This window comes from Lepidochelys kempii, chromosome 1 (assembly GCF_965140265.1).
Source record: "Lepidochelys kempii isolate rLepKem1 chromosome 1, rLepKem1.hap2, whole genome shotgun sequence".
In the NCBI taxonomy this organism is placed as follows: Eukaryota; Metazoa; Chordata; order Testudines; family Cheloniidae; genus Lepidochelys; species Lepidochelys kempii.
The window spans coordinates 322,011,863-322,030,125 of NC_133256.1; the positions used below are offsets into that span (position 1 = coordinate 322,011,863).

The 18,263-nt window shown below is 40.9% G+C and overlaps 1 protein-coding gene across 1 annotated transcript in view; it reads right to left on the reverse strand.

Moving 5' to 3' along the window:
- LOC140910706 (sucrase-isomaltase, intestinal-like) overlaps positions 1 to 18,263 on the reverse strand; it is a 98,657-nt gene that overhangs the window by 49,702 nt on the left and 30,692 nt on the right. Inside the window, exons 6-7 of the mRNA XM_073342416.1 lie at positions 9,594 to 9,719; positions 8,998 to 9,129 (exon numbers count right to left, since the gene is read on the reverse strand). Of these exons, the coding sequence (XP_073198517.1) occupies positions 8,998 to 9,129; positions 9,594 to 9,719 (258 nt within the window). The remainder of the gene's footprint in view (positions 1 to 8,997; positions 9,130 to 9,593; positions 9,720 to 18,263) is intronic.

An 18,263-nucleotide genomic window follows, 5' to 3' on the forward strand; every position in this document is an offset into this window, starting at 1 on the left:
AAAAAGCATCCTTTAAAAAGTGGAAGTTAAATCCTAGTGAGGAAAGCAGAAAGGAGCATAAACTCGGGCAAATAAAGTGTAAAAATATAATTAGGAAGGCCAAAAAAGAATTTAAAGTACAGTTAGCCAAAGATTCAAAAAGTAATAGCAAACATTTTTTTAAGTACATCAGAAGCAGGAAGGCTGCTAAACAGCCAGTGGGGCCACTGGACAATCAAGATGCTAAAGGAGCACTCAAGGACAATAAGGCCATTGCAGAGAAACTAAATGAATTATTTGCATCAGTCCTCACAGTTGAGGATGTGAGGAAGATTCCCAAACCTGAACCATTCTTCTTAGGTGACAAATCTGAGGAACTGTCCCAGATTGAGGTGTCATTAGAGGAGGTTTTGGAACAAATACATAAACTAAACAGTAATAAATCACCAGGACCAGATGGTATTCACCCAAGAGTTCTGAAGGAACTCAAATGTGAAATTGCAGGACTACTAACTGCAGCCTGTAACCTACCATTTAAATCAGCTTCTGTACCAAATGACTGGAGGATAGCTAATGTGATGCTAATCTTTAAAAAGGGCTCCAGAGGTGACCCTGGCAATTACAGGTCAGTAAGCCTAACTTCAGTACTGGGCAAACTGGTTGAAAGAACATATAGTAAAGAACAAAATGATCAGACAAATAGATTAACATAATTTGTTGGGGAAGAGTCAACATGGTTTTAGTAAAGGGAAATCGTGCCTCACCAATCTACTAGAATTCTTTGAGGAGGTCAACAAGCATGTGGACAAAGGGGTTCCAGTGGATATAGTGTATTTAGATTTTCAGAAAGGTTTTGATAAGGTCCGTCACCAAAGGTTCTTAAGCAAAGTAAGCAGTCATGGGATAAGAAGGAAGGTTCTCTCATGGATCGGTAACTAATTAAAAGATAGAAAACAAAGGGTAGGAATAAATGGTCAGTTTTCAGAATGGAGAGAGGTAAATAGTGGTGTCCCACAGGGGTCTGTACTGGGCCCAGTCCTATTTAACATAGTCATAAATGATCTGGAAAATGGGGTAAACAGTGAGGTGGCAAAATTTGCAGATGATACAAAACTACTCAAGAGAGTTAAGTCCTAGGCAGACTGCGAAGAGCTACAAAAGGATCTCTCAAAACTGGGTGACTGGGCAACAAAATGACAGATGAAATTAAATGTTGATAAATGCAAAGTAATGCACATTGGAAAACATAATCCCAACTATACATATAAAATGATGGGGTCTAAATTAGCTGTTACCACTCAAGAAAGAGATCTTGGAGTCATTGTGGATAGTTCTCTGAGTGTGCAATAGTGGTCAAAAAAGAGAACAGAACGTGGGGAATATTAAGAAAGGGATAGATAAGACAGAAAATATCATATTGCCTTCATATACATCCATGGTTTGCCCACATCTTGAATACTGCGTGCAGATGTAGTCGCCCCATCTCAAAAAAGATATATTGGTATTGGAAAAGGTTCAGAAAAGGGAAACAAAAATGATGAGGGGTATGGAAAGGCTTCTGTATGAGGAGAGATTAATAGGACTGGGACTTTTCAGCTTGGAAAAGAGACGACTAAGAGGGGGATATGATAGAGGTCTATAAAATCATGACTGGTGTGGAGAAAATAAATAAGGAAGTGTTATTTTCTCCTTCTCATAACACAAGAACTAGAGCCACCAAATGAAATTAATAGCAGCAGGTTTAAAACAAACAAAAGGAAGTATTTTTTTCACACAACGCCCAGTCAACCTGTGGAATTCCTTGACAGAGGATGTTGTGAAGGCCAAGTCTATAACAGTGTTCAAAAAAGAACTAGATAAATTCATGGAGGATAGGTCCATCACTGGCTATTAGCCAGGATGGACAGGGATGGTGTCCCTCACCTCTGTTTGCCAGAAGCTGAGAATGGGCGACAGGGGATGTATCACTTGATGATTACCTGTTCTGTTCATTCTCTCTGGGGCACCTGGCATTGGCCACTGTCGGAAGACAGGACACTGGGCTAGATGGACCTTTGATCTGACCCAGTATGACTGTTCGTTTGTTTTTATGTTCCAATTAATTTCATTCTTAGCTATTTCATTTTCTAGAATGATTTAATGAGTAACATACAAGGGGTTTCATTAAATTTTGCTGTAATAAATGTTTATCATTTTACTTTATAATCATTGTTACTTTTAGAACATCTTGCTTTGATTCTAAACAATACATTTGTTCTGACTCAGAATAAGTCACATTTGAAAATGGGAACACAGTTCAAGATAATCACGGTGAACAAGTCATGATACTCTTAGTTAAAATTCATCCTGGGGCTGAGAGGCAATAGAAGACTTCTAGCACAACAACACTGTAGCATTTCTGATGCACAGGTGCCAGACTGCACTCAGATATGACCCCATTTTCAAGATATCAGTATCTAGATAAAAGTGTGTGTGTGGGGGCGGGAGACTTAGTACCTCATGCATGTATCTGCACTGAGCATCTTTTCAACTCTGTATATGCCATCATAGAAATGGGCAGTAGGGGGAAAGCCATGGCCATAGAGTCGGTAATGAGGACAAATCAGTAACATAGAAGATTCTCAGGGATTGAGTTTCTCATCCCCCGGTGTTGGAATTTTGTTTAGATGGCGGAATAACTGCTACGCCCTCTGCCACTCTGCCCATGAATTCAAGATTCTGCCCTCTCTACCCACCACATCATCACAAAACTGTTTACTTGGGTTTTATGCGGTCAAGGTATAATATATATTTAATCACCATTCCTGAAATCATTATCAGAGATTCTAAATTTTGATGCACAAGAACTCTCTCTCTGCAACTGATCCTCAAAGGGAATTGAAAATGGAAAATTATTTTTCAAGATCAAGAAAACTGGATTACACTTGCCTTGACTTTAGTTAGGATAGCTTTGCTGTCACCTTGGAATGAAACTCTTAATAATGTTCCAGCTCCTGACTCAATTTATGGGAGTGATTTACATCACTAAAGAATGAGAACAATAAAAGGATGATAGAAATTCCAGTAACTGCACTAAAGTGAAGATGAAAATCTTCACTGCCAATGCAACCTATACTCTCCATTAGCATTTCAAAGATGATTGAATTTATTTGTATTCATCCGTGGCTGACAGTGACCCACTGTAGGGCAGGACAAACTAGACCAGTCTTTGTCATGTTTTCATCAGCGGACAACACAGTTCTTGGGATGTGTAAAAAATGTTCCCTAGCTGCAGGTTAGTTTCTTTCAGTTATATTACCTAGTTTCTATTAATTTATAGCCTGTATTAAGAATTCTTCATTTTTATATGTTATATTAATTTAGTGATCTAAATTTAGATTTATATAGCAATAATTTTTTGCACTTCTATTGCCCTTTGCATTTAGGCCTTTCCCCCTATTTTCTATTTGCAAATGGTTCATGAACAGACTAGTTTTTTTCATTCATTTGTTCTTACTCAAAATTATTTAAACACGGTGGGCCAGGTCCTCAGTTGCTGGAAACTGGTATAACTCCATTAACTCCAATGGAGCTATGCTGACTTACAACTGCTGGCCCTTTCTGTGAATATATTTTAGGCTGTGAATTGCTGGCCAACTGTGCTCAACACTAGAGCTAGCTGGAAATTTTGCAGAAACATCTGGGGTTTGATTAATTTTTGTCAAATTGCAGGTAAGGTTCCCATAGCTGCTGGGGAGCCACGCCACCCCAGGCTTCCAGGATCCATGGGATGGAGGCCTCTGTCCCAGAGACCACAGGGCTTCCAGGGTCTGTGGCTCCAGGGCAATCTCACTATGTGGAAAGCTCTGAGGCCATGGACCCCAAACTTCCAGGCATAGCGCTATGCCTACCTACATACCTCCAGCTTTCATCCAGACCACACCACACGATCCATTGTCTACAGCCACGCTCTACGATACAACCGCATTTGCTCCAACCCCTCAGACAGAGACAAACACCTACAAGATCTCTATCAAGCATTCTTACAACTACAATACCCACTTGCTGAAGAGAAGAAACAGATTGACAGAGCCAGAAGAGTACCCAGAAGTTACCTACTACAGGACAGGCCCAACAAAGAAAATAACAGAACGCCACTAGCCATCACCTTCCGCCACCAACTAAAACCTCTCCAACGCATCATCAAGGATCTACAACCTATCCTGAAGGATGACGCATCACTCTCACAGATCTTGGGAGACAGGCCAGTCCATGCTTACAGACAGCCCCTCAACCTGAAGCAAATACTCACCAGCAACCACACAACAGAACCACTAACCCAGGAACCTATCCTTGCAACAAAGCCTGTTGCCAACTGTGTCCACATATCTATTCAGGGGACACCATCATAGGCCCTAATCACATCAGTCACAATATCAGAGGCTCGTTCACCTGCACATCTACCAATGTGATATATGCCATCATGTGCCAGCAATGCCCCTCTGCCTTGTACATTGGCCAAACTGGACAGTCTCTACGTAAAAGAATAAATGGACACAAATCAGACGTCAAGAATTATAACATTCAAAAACCAGTCAGCAAACACTTCAATCTCTTTGGTCACTCAATTACAGACCTAAAAGTGGCAATTCTTCAACAACGAAAACTTCAAAAACAGACTCCAATGAGAGACTGCTGAATTGGAATTAATTTGCAAACTGGATACAATTCACTGAGGCTTGAATAGAGACTGGGAGTGGATGGGTCATTACACAAAGTAAAACTATTTTCCCATGTTTATTTCCCCCACCTCCTCCCGCTGTTCCTCAAACGTTCTTGTCAACTGCTGGAAATGGCCCACCTTGATTATCACTACAAAAGGTTCCCCTCTACCCCCGCTCTCCTGCTGGTAATAGCTCACCTTACCTGATCACTCTCATTTTAGTGTGTATGATTACACCCATTGTTTCATGTTCTCTGTGTATATAAATCTCCCCACTGTATTTTCGACTGAATGCATCTGATGAAGTGAGCTGTAGCTCACAAAAACTTATGCTCAAATAAATTTGTTAGTCTCTAAGGTGCCACAAGTCCTCCTTTTCTTTTTGCGGATACAGACTAACATGGCTGCTACTCTGAAACCTACTTTATCCTATGTCCAATTCCAACTGCCTGTACATAACAATAGCAAGAGCTTCACAGTGCCCTACCCAGGCTCTGTTTGGGAAGCTCAGCCCTTAAAAGCACAGTCCCAAAGTCCTGCCACAAAGCCAGGAGCCTGGAAATCCTGGGACTGCCCTGAGCTGTGGACCACAGTGCTTTCAGACTCCCAGGCCAGCTGGTTCCCTGAGCTACCCAACTCCTGCAGCCTGGTAGGCTAGCTATACTACGGGAGTCTGGAAGTCTGGGATACCTGGCCCACAGCAGTCAACATAGTGGGAATGCCCTGGAGCTGCAGATCCTGAAAGCCCTGGCAGCTGCTTAGTAAAATTGACATGATTCTTGTCAGTCTCATGGTGGCCTACCACTAAATAGCATCAGTGGTGGGCAGCAGTGAAGCACATAATAATCATGTCAATTTCACTCAGCAGCTGCAGGGTCTGGAGAGTTGCTTTTTTCCATTTGGAAACATCATGTTTCAGAAAAGATCTCGGAATCTCCAGTTCACAGGAAATTGCAAACTGGTGAAATTTTTGATGAACCAGAAATTGTGAGCTTTGCCAGCTGTATTCACCACATGTATCACTATTTGTTGTTATCATTGATGACTGACCACTTTGGTCACATGGCATCATTTGTTTCCCAGCTGGGTGAATGTTACTACAGTACAACCTCAGAATTACTAACACCAAGGTTACAAACTGTCCAGTCCACCACACCCCTCATTTGGAACCGGAAGTATGCAATCAGGCAGCAGCAGAGACAAAAATAAAATAAAAAATAAGCACACTACAGTACTGTGTTAAATGTAAACTACTAAAAAATTAAGGGAAAGTAGCATTTTTCTTCTGCATAGTAGTTTCAAAGCTATATTAAGCCAATGTTCAGTTGTAAACTTTTGAAAGAACAACCATAACATTTTGTTCAGAGTTACGAACAACCTCCATTCCCAAGGTGTTCATAACTCTGAGGTTCTACTGTATAATAAAGACGGGGCAGGTATGACCAAGTCACTGAGCCTTTGATTCTCTCCAGGAGCTGGTAATAGCAGCTAACAGGGGAATTTGGGAGGGAGTGTGAGCAGCTTTCCTTCCAGGTTCAGCACTATGTGTGATATCGACATGGACAGCAATGGAACAGTGGTGGTGACCAGCAACAGATGTGCCCTATTCTTTCTTGCCTGAGGACCAAAGGGATTTCCTGTATACGAAGTGCAAGTTGGTGGCTGTGCTGGAGGAAAAGATTCTTGTATTGGAGGGGCAAGTGGACATGGTACTAAGAATCAGAGAAACTGGGGATTTCCTAGACAACCAGATTTGGGAAACACCCATACTGCAGAGTCAAGGAAGAATGGAGCCTGGAATCATTGAGAAAGGAAGTCAGAGAGGACTGGCATTTCATAACCACCAGAGGCAAGAGATCATGGTTGGAGACAGATGAGGCTAGACAGACTGTGGCCACCAGAGAGAAGAGAAGCAGGAGGAATTCTATATAGCTAGAAGTTTAAAATCAATACCAGGTCTTCAACATGGAAACTATGGAAGATACTTCTTAAGATCCAGCAGGTCTGAGGGAATGGAGAAATGTATGGATGGCAGCTTGGCCCAATCTGTGAGGAAAAATCAAGCTTATCCACAAAGAGTTCTCCAACCAGCCAATGAAGACAGACAGATCCTCACTGGAGATTCAATACTAAGAAGAATTGAAAGAACATTCTTCAAGGGATAGACAGACAACAGGACAGTGTGCTGCATTGCTGGAGCCATGACACAAGTCACTCTGAGATTGGGTAGGCTTCTGGAGTCTACATGTAAGGATTCATTGGGGATGGTTCATATCAGCACTAATGACATTGTCAGGGGATATCTTGCAGATAATAGATGGCTTCAGGGAACTTGGAAGTATGCTGAAGAAGAAGAATATTCAAGCAATCTTCTCTTAGATACTTCCTGTCTGATGAGCAAAGGGAAACAGAAGGCAGAAGATTCTGGAAGTGACTCACTGGCTAGGTAAATGGTGTAGGATAGAGGGTTTTGGTATTGTGGAACATTGGTCCACGTTCTGTGGGGAGAGGAGGCCTCCACCTCAGTAGAAGGGGCACCAATATCTTTGGGGACAGGCTGGAGGCAGTTAAACTAATAGCAAAAGGGCAGGGTAAAAAGAGAGAAGATATGAGCACTCAGCACACAGCTGAGAAACCTGAAACATGGTAGGATGATTTGCACTACTGGGATGTTAAAATCAATTGTTATAATCTATTTAGGAAGGATCAGTTGGGGGAAAAGGGGAGGGGGAGTGGCACTCTACATCAAAAATGGAGAGGGTTCAGAGAAGAGCCATGAGAATGATTAAAGGATTAGAAAACCTGCATTGTAGTGGCAGATTCAAGGAGTTCAATCTATTTATCTTAACAAACAGAAGGTTAAGGAGTGACTTGATTACAGTTTACAAGTATCTACCTGGGGAACAAATATTCAATAATGGGCTCAAGCAGAAAAAGGTATCACATGATCCTAGCTTGAAGTTGAAGCAAGACAATTTCAGACTGGAAATAAGGTGTACATTTTTAACGGTGAGCCTAATTAATCTTTGGAATAATCAGCCAAATGTCGTGGTGGACTCTCCATCATTAACATTTTTTTTAAATCCAAACTGGATATTTTTCCAAAATATATGCTCTAGCAATTATCTGGAGGAAGTTCCATGGCCTGTATTGTACAGAAAGTCAGACTACATGATCCCTTTGGTCCCTTCTGGTCATAGAATGAGTGAATCTATAAATTGGTGGGAGCAGTTTGTGGAGGTTTTGAAGAGGATGGCCAACAGGATTAAGAAGATACATTTCAAAATATTTCCTTTCACACTTTTCCCAAAACATCAATACTGAAAAAAAATAAGATTATTGTAAGATTTGTAGATGAGGATAACATTTAAAATGAATTTTTATCTAGTTCACACAACGATATTGTGTACAGCATGTGTGCATAGTCCCAGTCACAAAGTGGGTGGCCAGATTCTTGTCTGGTTTATACAGCGGTTTGGCAGAGTTCTGGTCAGGGACTTCGGCTGTCTGTAACTGAGAAATGTGAGGTCAGTGGCAGTGGCAGGGTTCTAGCTTGGGGTAACACCGTCAGTATAGTGCTGCATTGCTGTTAAGATCTGTAGAGTAATTTTTCATACATCTATCAAGGACTTTTAAAAAAATAGTTTACTGGCCTCCAATTTTCTACCACCTACCGTCACATTCACTATAATTATTGTCCCAAAAAGTTAGTAATTTCACTACAAGTGTGTGCTGATCTACTGCAAATAAATAATTTTTATTAGAAATAAATTCTACTTCCATCTCTGCACAAAATGAAATCAGTTTGGTCATTATTACATATTTTTTGACTACAGGCTCAAAATTTGTTTTCCACAAATTTTCATGCAAACTTTCTTATATGAATATTAACAAAAAGCTACTGGGAAAATGAAGTGTGGTTTCTAGTTTCCTAAAAAAGTTTGTGAATAGTTTTGTGCATATTAAGAAAATTAGTTTATTTTCAGAAAGGGAAATGCCTTCAACCAGTTCCCTCTCAATTTGAGTCCATAATTTTCATAGAAACTTCTTGGAAAAGTGTGAGAGAAAAATCAGTGTTGTGGCATACGAAGAGTATTGCTACAGAAGTACCTGATAAAAGCAAAACAGCATTACAATGAGAAGTGTGTAAAGAATTTCTTTTGATTTACTAGACAGATGAATGATATTGCAAGAGAAAAAGATGGAGTACCCATTTCAATAGCATAGATACTTTGGTGCCTAGATATTTCAGTGACTGGTACTACGTAAATACGTAACATAAATTGAGAGAAAATTAGTGATGTTGTTAGTTTTACCAGAATAATGACATAGTGCATTCCATCTTTTTTCAGCTGTTGAATGTACTCTGGCAGACCTGCATAGTTTTCTTTATCATAGGTGAAGTCCAAACGACGCTCCATGTAGTCGATATCACCATACTGGACATCCTGACAGTTTTGAACATGAAATTATTTTAGTATGTTGTTAACGAAATCAGAATTTATGCTACTTTATTTAAGAAGCCTCAAAAAGTAATTAATCTGCCATCAAATGTAATTTAAACTATTGGATATATCAAAAAAAGGAGATTTCTGATTAACTTTAAGAATAAGGCAGCTAAATTCTGCTCTCACTTCCTCCACAGTAAATCCAATGTATAACTCCATTGAGTTCATCACAGATACTCCAGATTGACCATTATGTAATTGAGAGCAGAACTGGGTTTTAAAAAATCATTTAAATTTGTGAACTCCTGGGATACTATTTGCCAAATCATTACACAGAATTATTAATACTCTCATACTGTACAATTCACAGGGCAATTGTTCCCTTCTATTATTATTTTTTTACTCATTTCATTTTGAGAAGGTAATTAAATAATTAAACTGCACTTTGAAAAAGTCATACTTACATATGGAATACCATACTGCTGCATGCGATCAACTGTTTTCTTTACCACATCAAGGCTGTCATACCCATAACGAGACAGCTGAAATCCCAGAGACCAATAGGAAGGAAAATGTGGGCGTCCAATGGCCTAAACCAGGAATTAATACATTCTAATAGACGAACAGAAAACCCTGGAGACAGAAATATAACGTAATTCTAAGAAGAATACATGTTTATCACCATAGCTTCCACACACTCGTTAAAACAGGGGAAAAGGAATGGCTCACAATCTTTGTTGTGCTATTTTACTCAACTAGCAAAGTGTGCTATGAGAAAATACTTGCTGTAAAATTCTGCAATTAAATTATTTCGCTTCATTTTTCCAAGAATGATACAGCAACAAATATTGGGGCAGATTATATACATTTGCTCCGCTGGTGCACCAGGGCATTTTTGTATGGGGGATGGTACTCACTAATTCTCCAATCCTATTTGAGCCTCTGTGCAGCCCCTTACCCACTGGAGACTAGAGGGGGTCCATTCAAATTGTTTTCAACCTCAACAAAAATGCCCTCAACAAAAATTGTTTTGATCATAATTTTTCATTATTCAATAAAAATTTCAATGGGGGGGGGGTGGAGAATGTTCTGTTTCAATGGGAAATAAAATCACTCACCTATTTTTTACTTTTTTTCAGTGGAAATAGATTAGAAAATGGGGGGATGTCACTGAAACTAAATGTTTTCCTATTTAAAAAACCCCCAACAATTTCACAGAACAACATGAACAAAAAAAACCAAACAAACAGTTAGTTTCTTTCTACTTTTAAAAAATATATACTTACCTTTTTTCAAGCAGCTCTCCTGTAGAGCCCTGCTGACCTCCCCACACAGAAACACAGAGCTCTAAACGCCACAGAACTACTGTTCTACAACCATGGTAGGGAGCTAGGGGAGCAGGTAGCAGCAGAGGGTCTCTGCAAGGAGGAATGTCGCGGCATGGCAGATCCAGTGTAGAGGAGCAGAGCCAGGGAGATGTGTCCGGAGAGCAGCCACTACCTGGATGGACAAATCTCATCTCTCCCAGCTGCCACTAAAGGCCTTCAAGGTCTAGTGTTCGCAACGGAGTGGACATGCAGCTGCTCTGCACCAAGCCCGTTACGTTCACTTCACATAGCCCATTTACTCAGGCTTTTTTCGGGGGGGAGGGGGGGATCAGCATTTGGTCTCATTTGACGATAAGCTTAAGTTTGCAGAATAATGACAAACAATGTCACTATCAAGCATTTTGGCAGAAACTTCTAGCTACTCCAGTGCTGTGGGCAGAGTTTGGGGATGTAGGCTGAAGACACCTTCACATCTGAAATTTTTATATATATATTTTTTAATTGAAATGAAGTCATACACAAAGCCAGCCTATGTAAACGAATATTCTCATTACCACTAATGTTTCCCTTCTAATGTAGGTTGCACACATTGTGCCTTGTTTTGAGTGACACTGAAAGCTCTTCTTATCAGGCATTGTCTTTACCTATATGTTTGAAGACCACCTAGCATAATGAACCCCTGTCCTGAATGGGACCTTTGAAAGAGAAATAATTATAAGACTAATAGTCTAAGGACTTGTCTTCATTACTATGTTACATCAGTGCAGCTGTATCGATGCAGCTGTGCCAATGTAGCGCATCTGGTGCAGATGCACTATGCCGACAGGAGAGCGCTCTCCCATTGCAAAATTACTCCTCCTCAGCAAGAGGCGCAAGCTATGTCAGCAGGAGAGTGACGCCTGCCGACATAGCGCAGTGTGGACACTGCTTTAAGTTGGTCTAACTTATGTCACTCAGGGGAATGGCTTTTTCACACCCCTGAGCGACGTAAATTAATCTGTTTAAGCAGTAGTGTAGAGAAGCCCGACGTGTATTGTTACGTAGTGGTTCAATACAATCCCTGGGTTTTGCACATTCATTGCCAATTATCAAACCTGTTGGTGAGTAAAAGGCAAATGTTTAATTACTATAGCAATGTGACAATGTGAACCAGAATTAGATGGTTTCTCCTACCACATCCTGCTCAACTAGCTCATCAAAAGGTTGGTGTTTATTCTGAGCTCTCTGAAATTTCCATCATTTGTACACGTCACCTGGATCAGACTCTCCTTTGAAATTCAGTTACCGACAATTGACTATTTACAGGGTTGAGTCACAATGTTGAATTGCCAGCCAATGACTTTTCAGTTATTTGATTTTTTCCCTACATAATAGAATAAATTATAAGCCAGTTTAAAAAATGATTGAGGAAATTGAATACAAAAATTCTCAAGCAACATGGGATGATGTGTTAATTTCTGTCTGTATATAAGTCGCTCTTGCTGTTTAAAACTAATGCATAGCAATGATGGTGTTTGGGTTCCAGAAAGAAGCCAAAGGTTTGGGGCATATACACTGTTCTTTTCTGTAGGCCAAATCCGAAAATCTTTACTCCACGTTTACAGGATTTGGCTCCATGAGATTAACCTCCATACACTTTCGTTATCCCAGTCAAATTCCAAATCATCCTTGCTGGAAAGGTAATTCCGCTCCATGAAAATAGAAGATGTACTGGGTCTTTATGACTATCAGTTAACTGTCAGCTTTGATGCTCTAGTATGGATGTAGCCAGTACTCCTGCCCTGTGCCCCTCAGATCTTCATGGTTCTGTAATTATGCACAGCAGCAGAAGTGAGAAGGAACAACACTTGAGCATTGGTGACAGAAAATACCAGCATGGAATACATTGAGAGACTGCATATGATCCTTAGGTAATGGAACCTCACCACTGTTAATATGTTATTGCTATGCATAAAGATTAAACATTTCTTCATAAGTGATCTTCTCAACTGAGAGAATAATATGAGAAAGCAATGCTTGAAACTGAAGTTGCCCGAATATACATACCATAGTCTAGAGTCAATTAAATACAGAGAGCCAGAATGAAGCAGTATGTATAAGCCACAGCTGAATAGAGAGGTTGTTTTAGAGGGTCAGTTCCTGAGGTACTCTCTGCCTGCAGAAAACCGAGGCTGACAAAATGCCTGTGAGCTCACGAGGGAGCACATGGAGGACAGGTAACTGCTATGGCTTTTAATTGTGGAGCATGTGGCCAGCCAGGCAAAAGGGCCACCTTTAGCACTGAGAATCAGGATTCTGGCTACCAACTGAACAACACACAAGGTGGGAGGGATGATTCCGTACACTCCTCCTTCCCCTGGGCACTCATTTCAGAATGGCCAGATTCTGGCCCAAAGCAAATTGCACTGTCTCTTTGGCTCCAGTCCTTGCTAGGCTGTGTGACACCTACCTGCCCTTGCTTGTTTGTTTAGTTTCAGTTGTTCTCAGTTAGGTAACTATTCTCTTTAGCCTGTAAACGTCAGGTTTACTCTAAGACAAGGCTGTATGTTGCCACAGCATCCCTGGGGGAATTTGGAATTAAAGCTGAGTGATTTTGAAAAAAACCCACCTTGCAAGCAAGGTTCACTTTTAAAACAATTAGTTCCCCAGGTTGGCCAGGCTGGAACATGAGATGAGCTTAATTCAAATCAACAGAACGTTCTAAAAGGAGGGATAAAAATAGGGCAACTGGAAAAACAAATTACTTCTAATTGTGCTGTGGACTCTAATGGATCCCCGTGCAGCATCCTGATAAAGCAACTGACATATTACACCTAGTACAGATGGAGCAGAAGCAGAGATGTAATTTTGCAGTCCTGGATTTTGTGATAGTTTTGATATATATTTAGGATACACAAAACTTAAATAAAATTTATCTTGCATACAGAGGAACATAAATTGCTTTACATAAAAACAGTGACTCTCCTAGAAACAGAAAGGGGAAATGATGCGTGAGGAGGGAAACAAAGGAAAGAAAATATCAGAAATTTAGAAGCTGTAAAGATATAGGGTAGTTAGAGGGGAAATCGAATGGAAGGCTGCCACACTGGGAAAGTGGAAAAGTGGGTTCTTATTATCTCTATTACAGTTCCTCCTAAACACAGTCCATAATAGTTAAGAGCAGGGAGGAACAATGATCCCTATGGATGTTACAGTAGTATCACTGTGAATTTTCCAAGTCTGACAAAAACTAGCGTTAATGTAGCGATTTCACTACTGCTAGATGTACGTCAGAAGGAGATTCAGGTGAATACAGAAAATAGCCTCTGTTGAAACAAAGAGGTTCCTTGGGAGTATGTATGTCATAAGAACATAAGAATGGCCATACTGGGTCAGACCAAAGATCCATCCAGCCCAGTGACCCGACAGTGGTCAATGCCAGGTGCCCCAGACGGAGTGAACCTGACAGGTAATGATCAAGTGATCTCTCTCCTGCCATCCGTCTACACCCTCTGACAAACAGAAGCGAGGGACACCATTCCTTACCCACCCTGGCTAATAGCCATTAATGGACTTAACCTCCATGAATTTATCCAGTTCTCTTGTAAACCCTGTTATAGTCCTAGCCTTCACAACCTCCTCAGGCAAGGAGTTCCACAGGTTGACTATGCACTGTGTGAAGAAGAATTTCATTTGTTTTAAACCTGCTGCCCATTCATTTCATTTGGTGGGCCCTAGTTCTTATATTATGGGAACAAGTAAATAACTTTTCCTTATTCACTTTCTCCACACTACTCATGATTTTATAAACCTCTATCATATCCCCCCTTAATCTCCTCTTTTCCAAACTGAAACGTCCTAGCTTCTTTAATCTCTTCTCATATGGGACCCATTCCAATCCCCTAATCATTTTAGTTGCCGTTCTCTGAACCTTTTCTAATGCCGGTATATCTTTTTTGAGATGAGGAGATCACAGTATTCAAGATGTGGGTGTACCATGGATTTATATAAATGGCAATAAGATATTCTCCGTCTTATTCTCTATCCCTTTTTAATGATTCCTAACATCCTGTTTGCTTTTTTGACTGCCACTGCACACTGTGTGGACATCTTCAGAGAACTATCCACGGTGGCTCCAAGATCTCTTTCCTGATTAATTGTAGCTAAATAAGCCCGCATCATATTGTATGTATAGTTGAGGTTATTTTTTTCCAGTGTGCGTTACTTTACATTTATCCAGATTAAATTTTATTAGTCATTTTGTTGCCCAATCACTTAGTTTTGTGAGATCTTTTTGAAGTACCTCACAGTCTGCTTTGGTCTTAACTATCTTGAGCAGCTCAGTGTCATCTGCAAACTTTGCCACCTCACTGTTTACCCCTTTCTCCAGGTCATTTATGAATAGGATTGGTCCTAGGACTGACCCTTGGGGAACACCACTAGTTACCCCTCTCCATTCTGAAAATTTACCATTTATTCCTACCCTTTGTTCCTGGTCTTTTAACCAGTTCTCAGTCCATGAAAGGATATTCCCTCTTCTCCCATGACAACTTAATTTATGTAGGAGCCTTTGGTGAGGGACCTTGTCAAAGGCTTTCTGGAAATCTAAGTACATTATGTCCACTGGATCCTCCTTGTCCACATGTTTGTTGACCCCCTCAAAGAACTCTAATAGATTAGTAAGACATGATTTCTCTTTACAGAAACCATGTTGACTTTTGCGCAACAATCTGTGTTCTTCTTATGCGTCTAACAATTTTATTTTTTACTATTGTTTCAACTAATTTGCCCGGTACTGATGTTAGACTTACTGGTCTGTAATTGCCGGGATCACCTCTGGAGCCCTTTTTAAATATTGGCATTACATTAGCTATCTTCCAGTCATTGGGTACAGAAGCTGATTTAAAGGACAGATTACAAACCATAGTTAATAGTTCCATAATTTCACATTTGAGTTCTTTCAGAACTCTTGGGTGAATGCCATCTGGTCCCAGTGACCTGTTACTGTTAAGTTTCTCAATTAATTCCAAAACCTCCTCTCATGACACTTCAATCTGTGACAATTCCTCAGATTTGTCACCTACAAAGGACGGCTCAGGTTTGGGAATCTCCCTAACATCCTCAGCCATGAAGACTGAAGCAAAGAATTCATTTAGTTTCTCCATAATGACTTTATAGTCCTTAAGTGCTCCTTTTGTATCTCGATCGTCCGGGGCCCCACTGGTGGTTTAGCAGGCTTCCTGCTTCTGATGTACTTAAAAAACATTTTGTTATTACCTTTTTAGTTTTTGGCTAGCTCTTCTTCAAACTCCTTTTTGGGTTTTCTTATTATATTTTTACACTTAATTTGGCAGTGTTTATGCTCCTTTCTATTTACCTCACTAGGATTTGACTTCCACTTTTTTAAAAATGCCTTTTTATCTCTCACTGCTTCTTTTACATGGTTGTTAAGCCACGGTGGCTCTTTTTTAGTTCTTTTACTGTGTTTTTTAATTTGGGGTATACATTTAAGTTGGGCCTCTATTATGGTGTCTTGGAAAAGTGTCCATGCAGCTTGCAGGGATCTCACTCTAATCATTGTACCTTTTAATTTCTGTTTAACTAACCACCTCATTTTTGCATAGTTCCCCTTTCTGAAATTAAATGCCACAGAGTTGGGCTGTTGAGGTGTTCTTCCCACCACAGGAATGTTAAATGTTATTATATTATGGTCACTATTTCCAAGCGGTCCGGTTATAGTTACCTCTTGGACCAGATCCAGCGCTCCACTCAGGACTAGATCGAGAGTTGCCTCTTCCCTTGTGGGTTCCTGTACCAGCTGCTCTAAGAAGCAGTCATTTAAAGTATCGAGAAATTTTGTCTCTGTATTTCATCCTGAGGGGACGTGTACCCAGTCAATATGGGGATAATTGAAATCCCCCACTATTATTGAGTTCTTTATTTTGGTAGCCTCTCTAGTCTCCCTAGCACCTCAGCCTGAGAATCAAATTACTTAATAAACATTTATAAACTTTTATAAACAGTGTCCCATTTTACAACTCAGGAAACTGATGCACAGAGAGAAAATGGATGAACTCAGAAGAGCTGAGCATGCTAAGAGCTTACATAAGGATCGTAATGGGAGTCACTGGGTGGCCTGCCAGATGCACAGGAACAAATCAGGCATGGAATTCTCTGCCTGCTTTCTGTCTCATAATCACCCCCGCCCTTACGTTCTGTGGCGCTCACTGTCTCTCCTTTAGTTTCTCGCTGCTACACTTTTAAAACAGGAAAACAACAGTCTCCTCCCTGAGAATGAACTTTAGTTGGGTAACTCCCTTCAATTCTAGTGGCAATTGTGTGGCTCAGGCCTTGTGCAGTTCTTTTAAAATGTAGAGGTTAGTGTTGTTTTCTGAGCTCTTCCTCTAACTTCTCTCATTTTCAGCATCCTCAAAGGCAGTGGTCTCCAAAGGGGGGAGGGGGGCGCAAGATGATGGATTGGGGGGCACCACAGGAAGGGGGGAAGGCACAGCCCTGAGTCCTCTGGCCTGTGGAGGAGCAGGGGCAGCAGCGCAGCCAGCAGCCGGAGAGAAGAGAAGCGGAAAGAGCCGCTTCTCTTCGGCCGCTGGCTACGCGGCTGCCACTGCTCCTCCAGAGTCCTCCGGCCTGTGCTCGCAGGGCCGCATTCCAAAAGGGGCTTTAGAGCTGCAGGCCAGGGCCCCGGGGTCCCCTTAGCCCAGGGCCCTTCAGCCCCTGCGTTCTGGGTGGCCCTGCCTGCCGTGTGGGGGGCAGCTCCCAGAATCGCGGCCATGGGGTGGTGCTGCGCTGCGCAGAGCCCCCTGCAGACCCCCTGCACCAAACAGGAGCTGCCCCAGGTACACGCTCTGCACCTCCTGCCTGCCCCAGCCCTGAGCCTCTTCCCGCACCCCCACCCTGAGCGCCCTCCGGCACCCTAACTCCCTCCCAGACCCTGCACCCCACCCTGAGCACCCTCAGGCACCCTAACTCCCTCCCAGACCCTGCACCCCACCCTGAGCGCTCGCTGTATCACAAAGTGTTAAACCAAGATTTTCAAAAATAATAAAGCATTTTCAATTAAATTGCTCTCACTAAAAATATTATTATTAATAATAAATTTTGTTAGTGAGAGCAAAAAGGTTTTTTGTACCGTCAGTAAATAAAATAAAAAATTATTTTAAAAATATTGTTTTTCATCTTTATCTCATCATTTTTAAAGTCTATTTTTTGTGTATGTTTTATAATTTACACAATATATTTGTACAGTAATACATGTATATAATTTATACAGAAATAAATATACATATATTAGGGGTGCATGCTCAAAAAATTTTTACTGATAGGGGTGCGCGATCAAAAAAGTTTGGAGACCACTGCTCAAAGGGCTACCCCCAAAGGGCTGTTGCAGTGTTGTAATTACATGGATGTACCACAGAAGATTGCTCTAAAACGCTCAAACTCTAATTAGCCATATAAAATTACTCTTGATACCTGATAGTTGCCTGAATTTCTTTTTTTAGTAAAGATCTGTAGGAGGTAACTATAAAAATCTGAGTGGGATAAAAGTTCTTGACTTAGAAACAGCAGTTAATGGCCTTGGTTAGTCACAGAGTGGCTAAATTACATGGAAGTTTCACCAGCTTCCACAGTCCACAAATCTGTCAAAAATTGAATCCAGCTCATCAGACACCCCCTCTTTGGGCAAGGTGGCAAAGTGAATGCTGCACACTCTGAGCTAGTCAGTTGATAACACTGAGTTCAAAGTCCATGCAGTGAATTTAAAGAGGACCAGAGAGATTATTTATTTATAAATGAATATATAATTATATT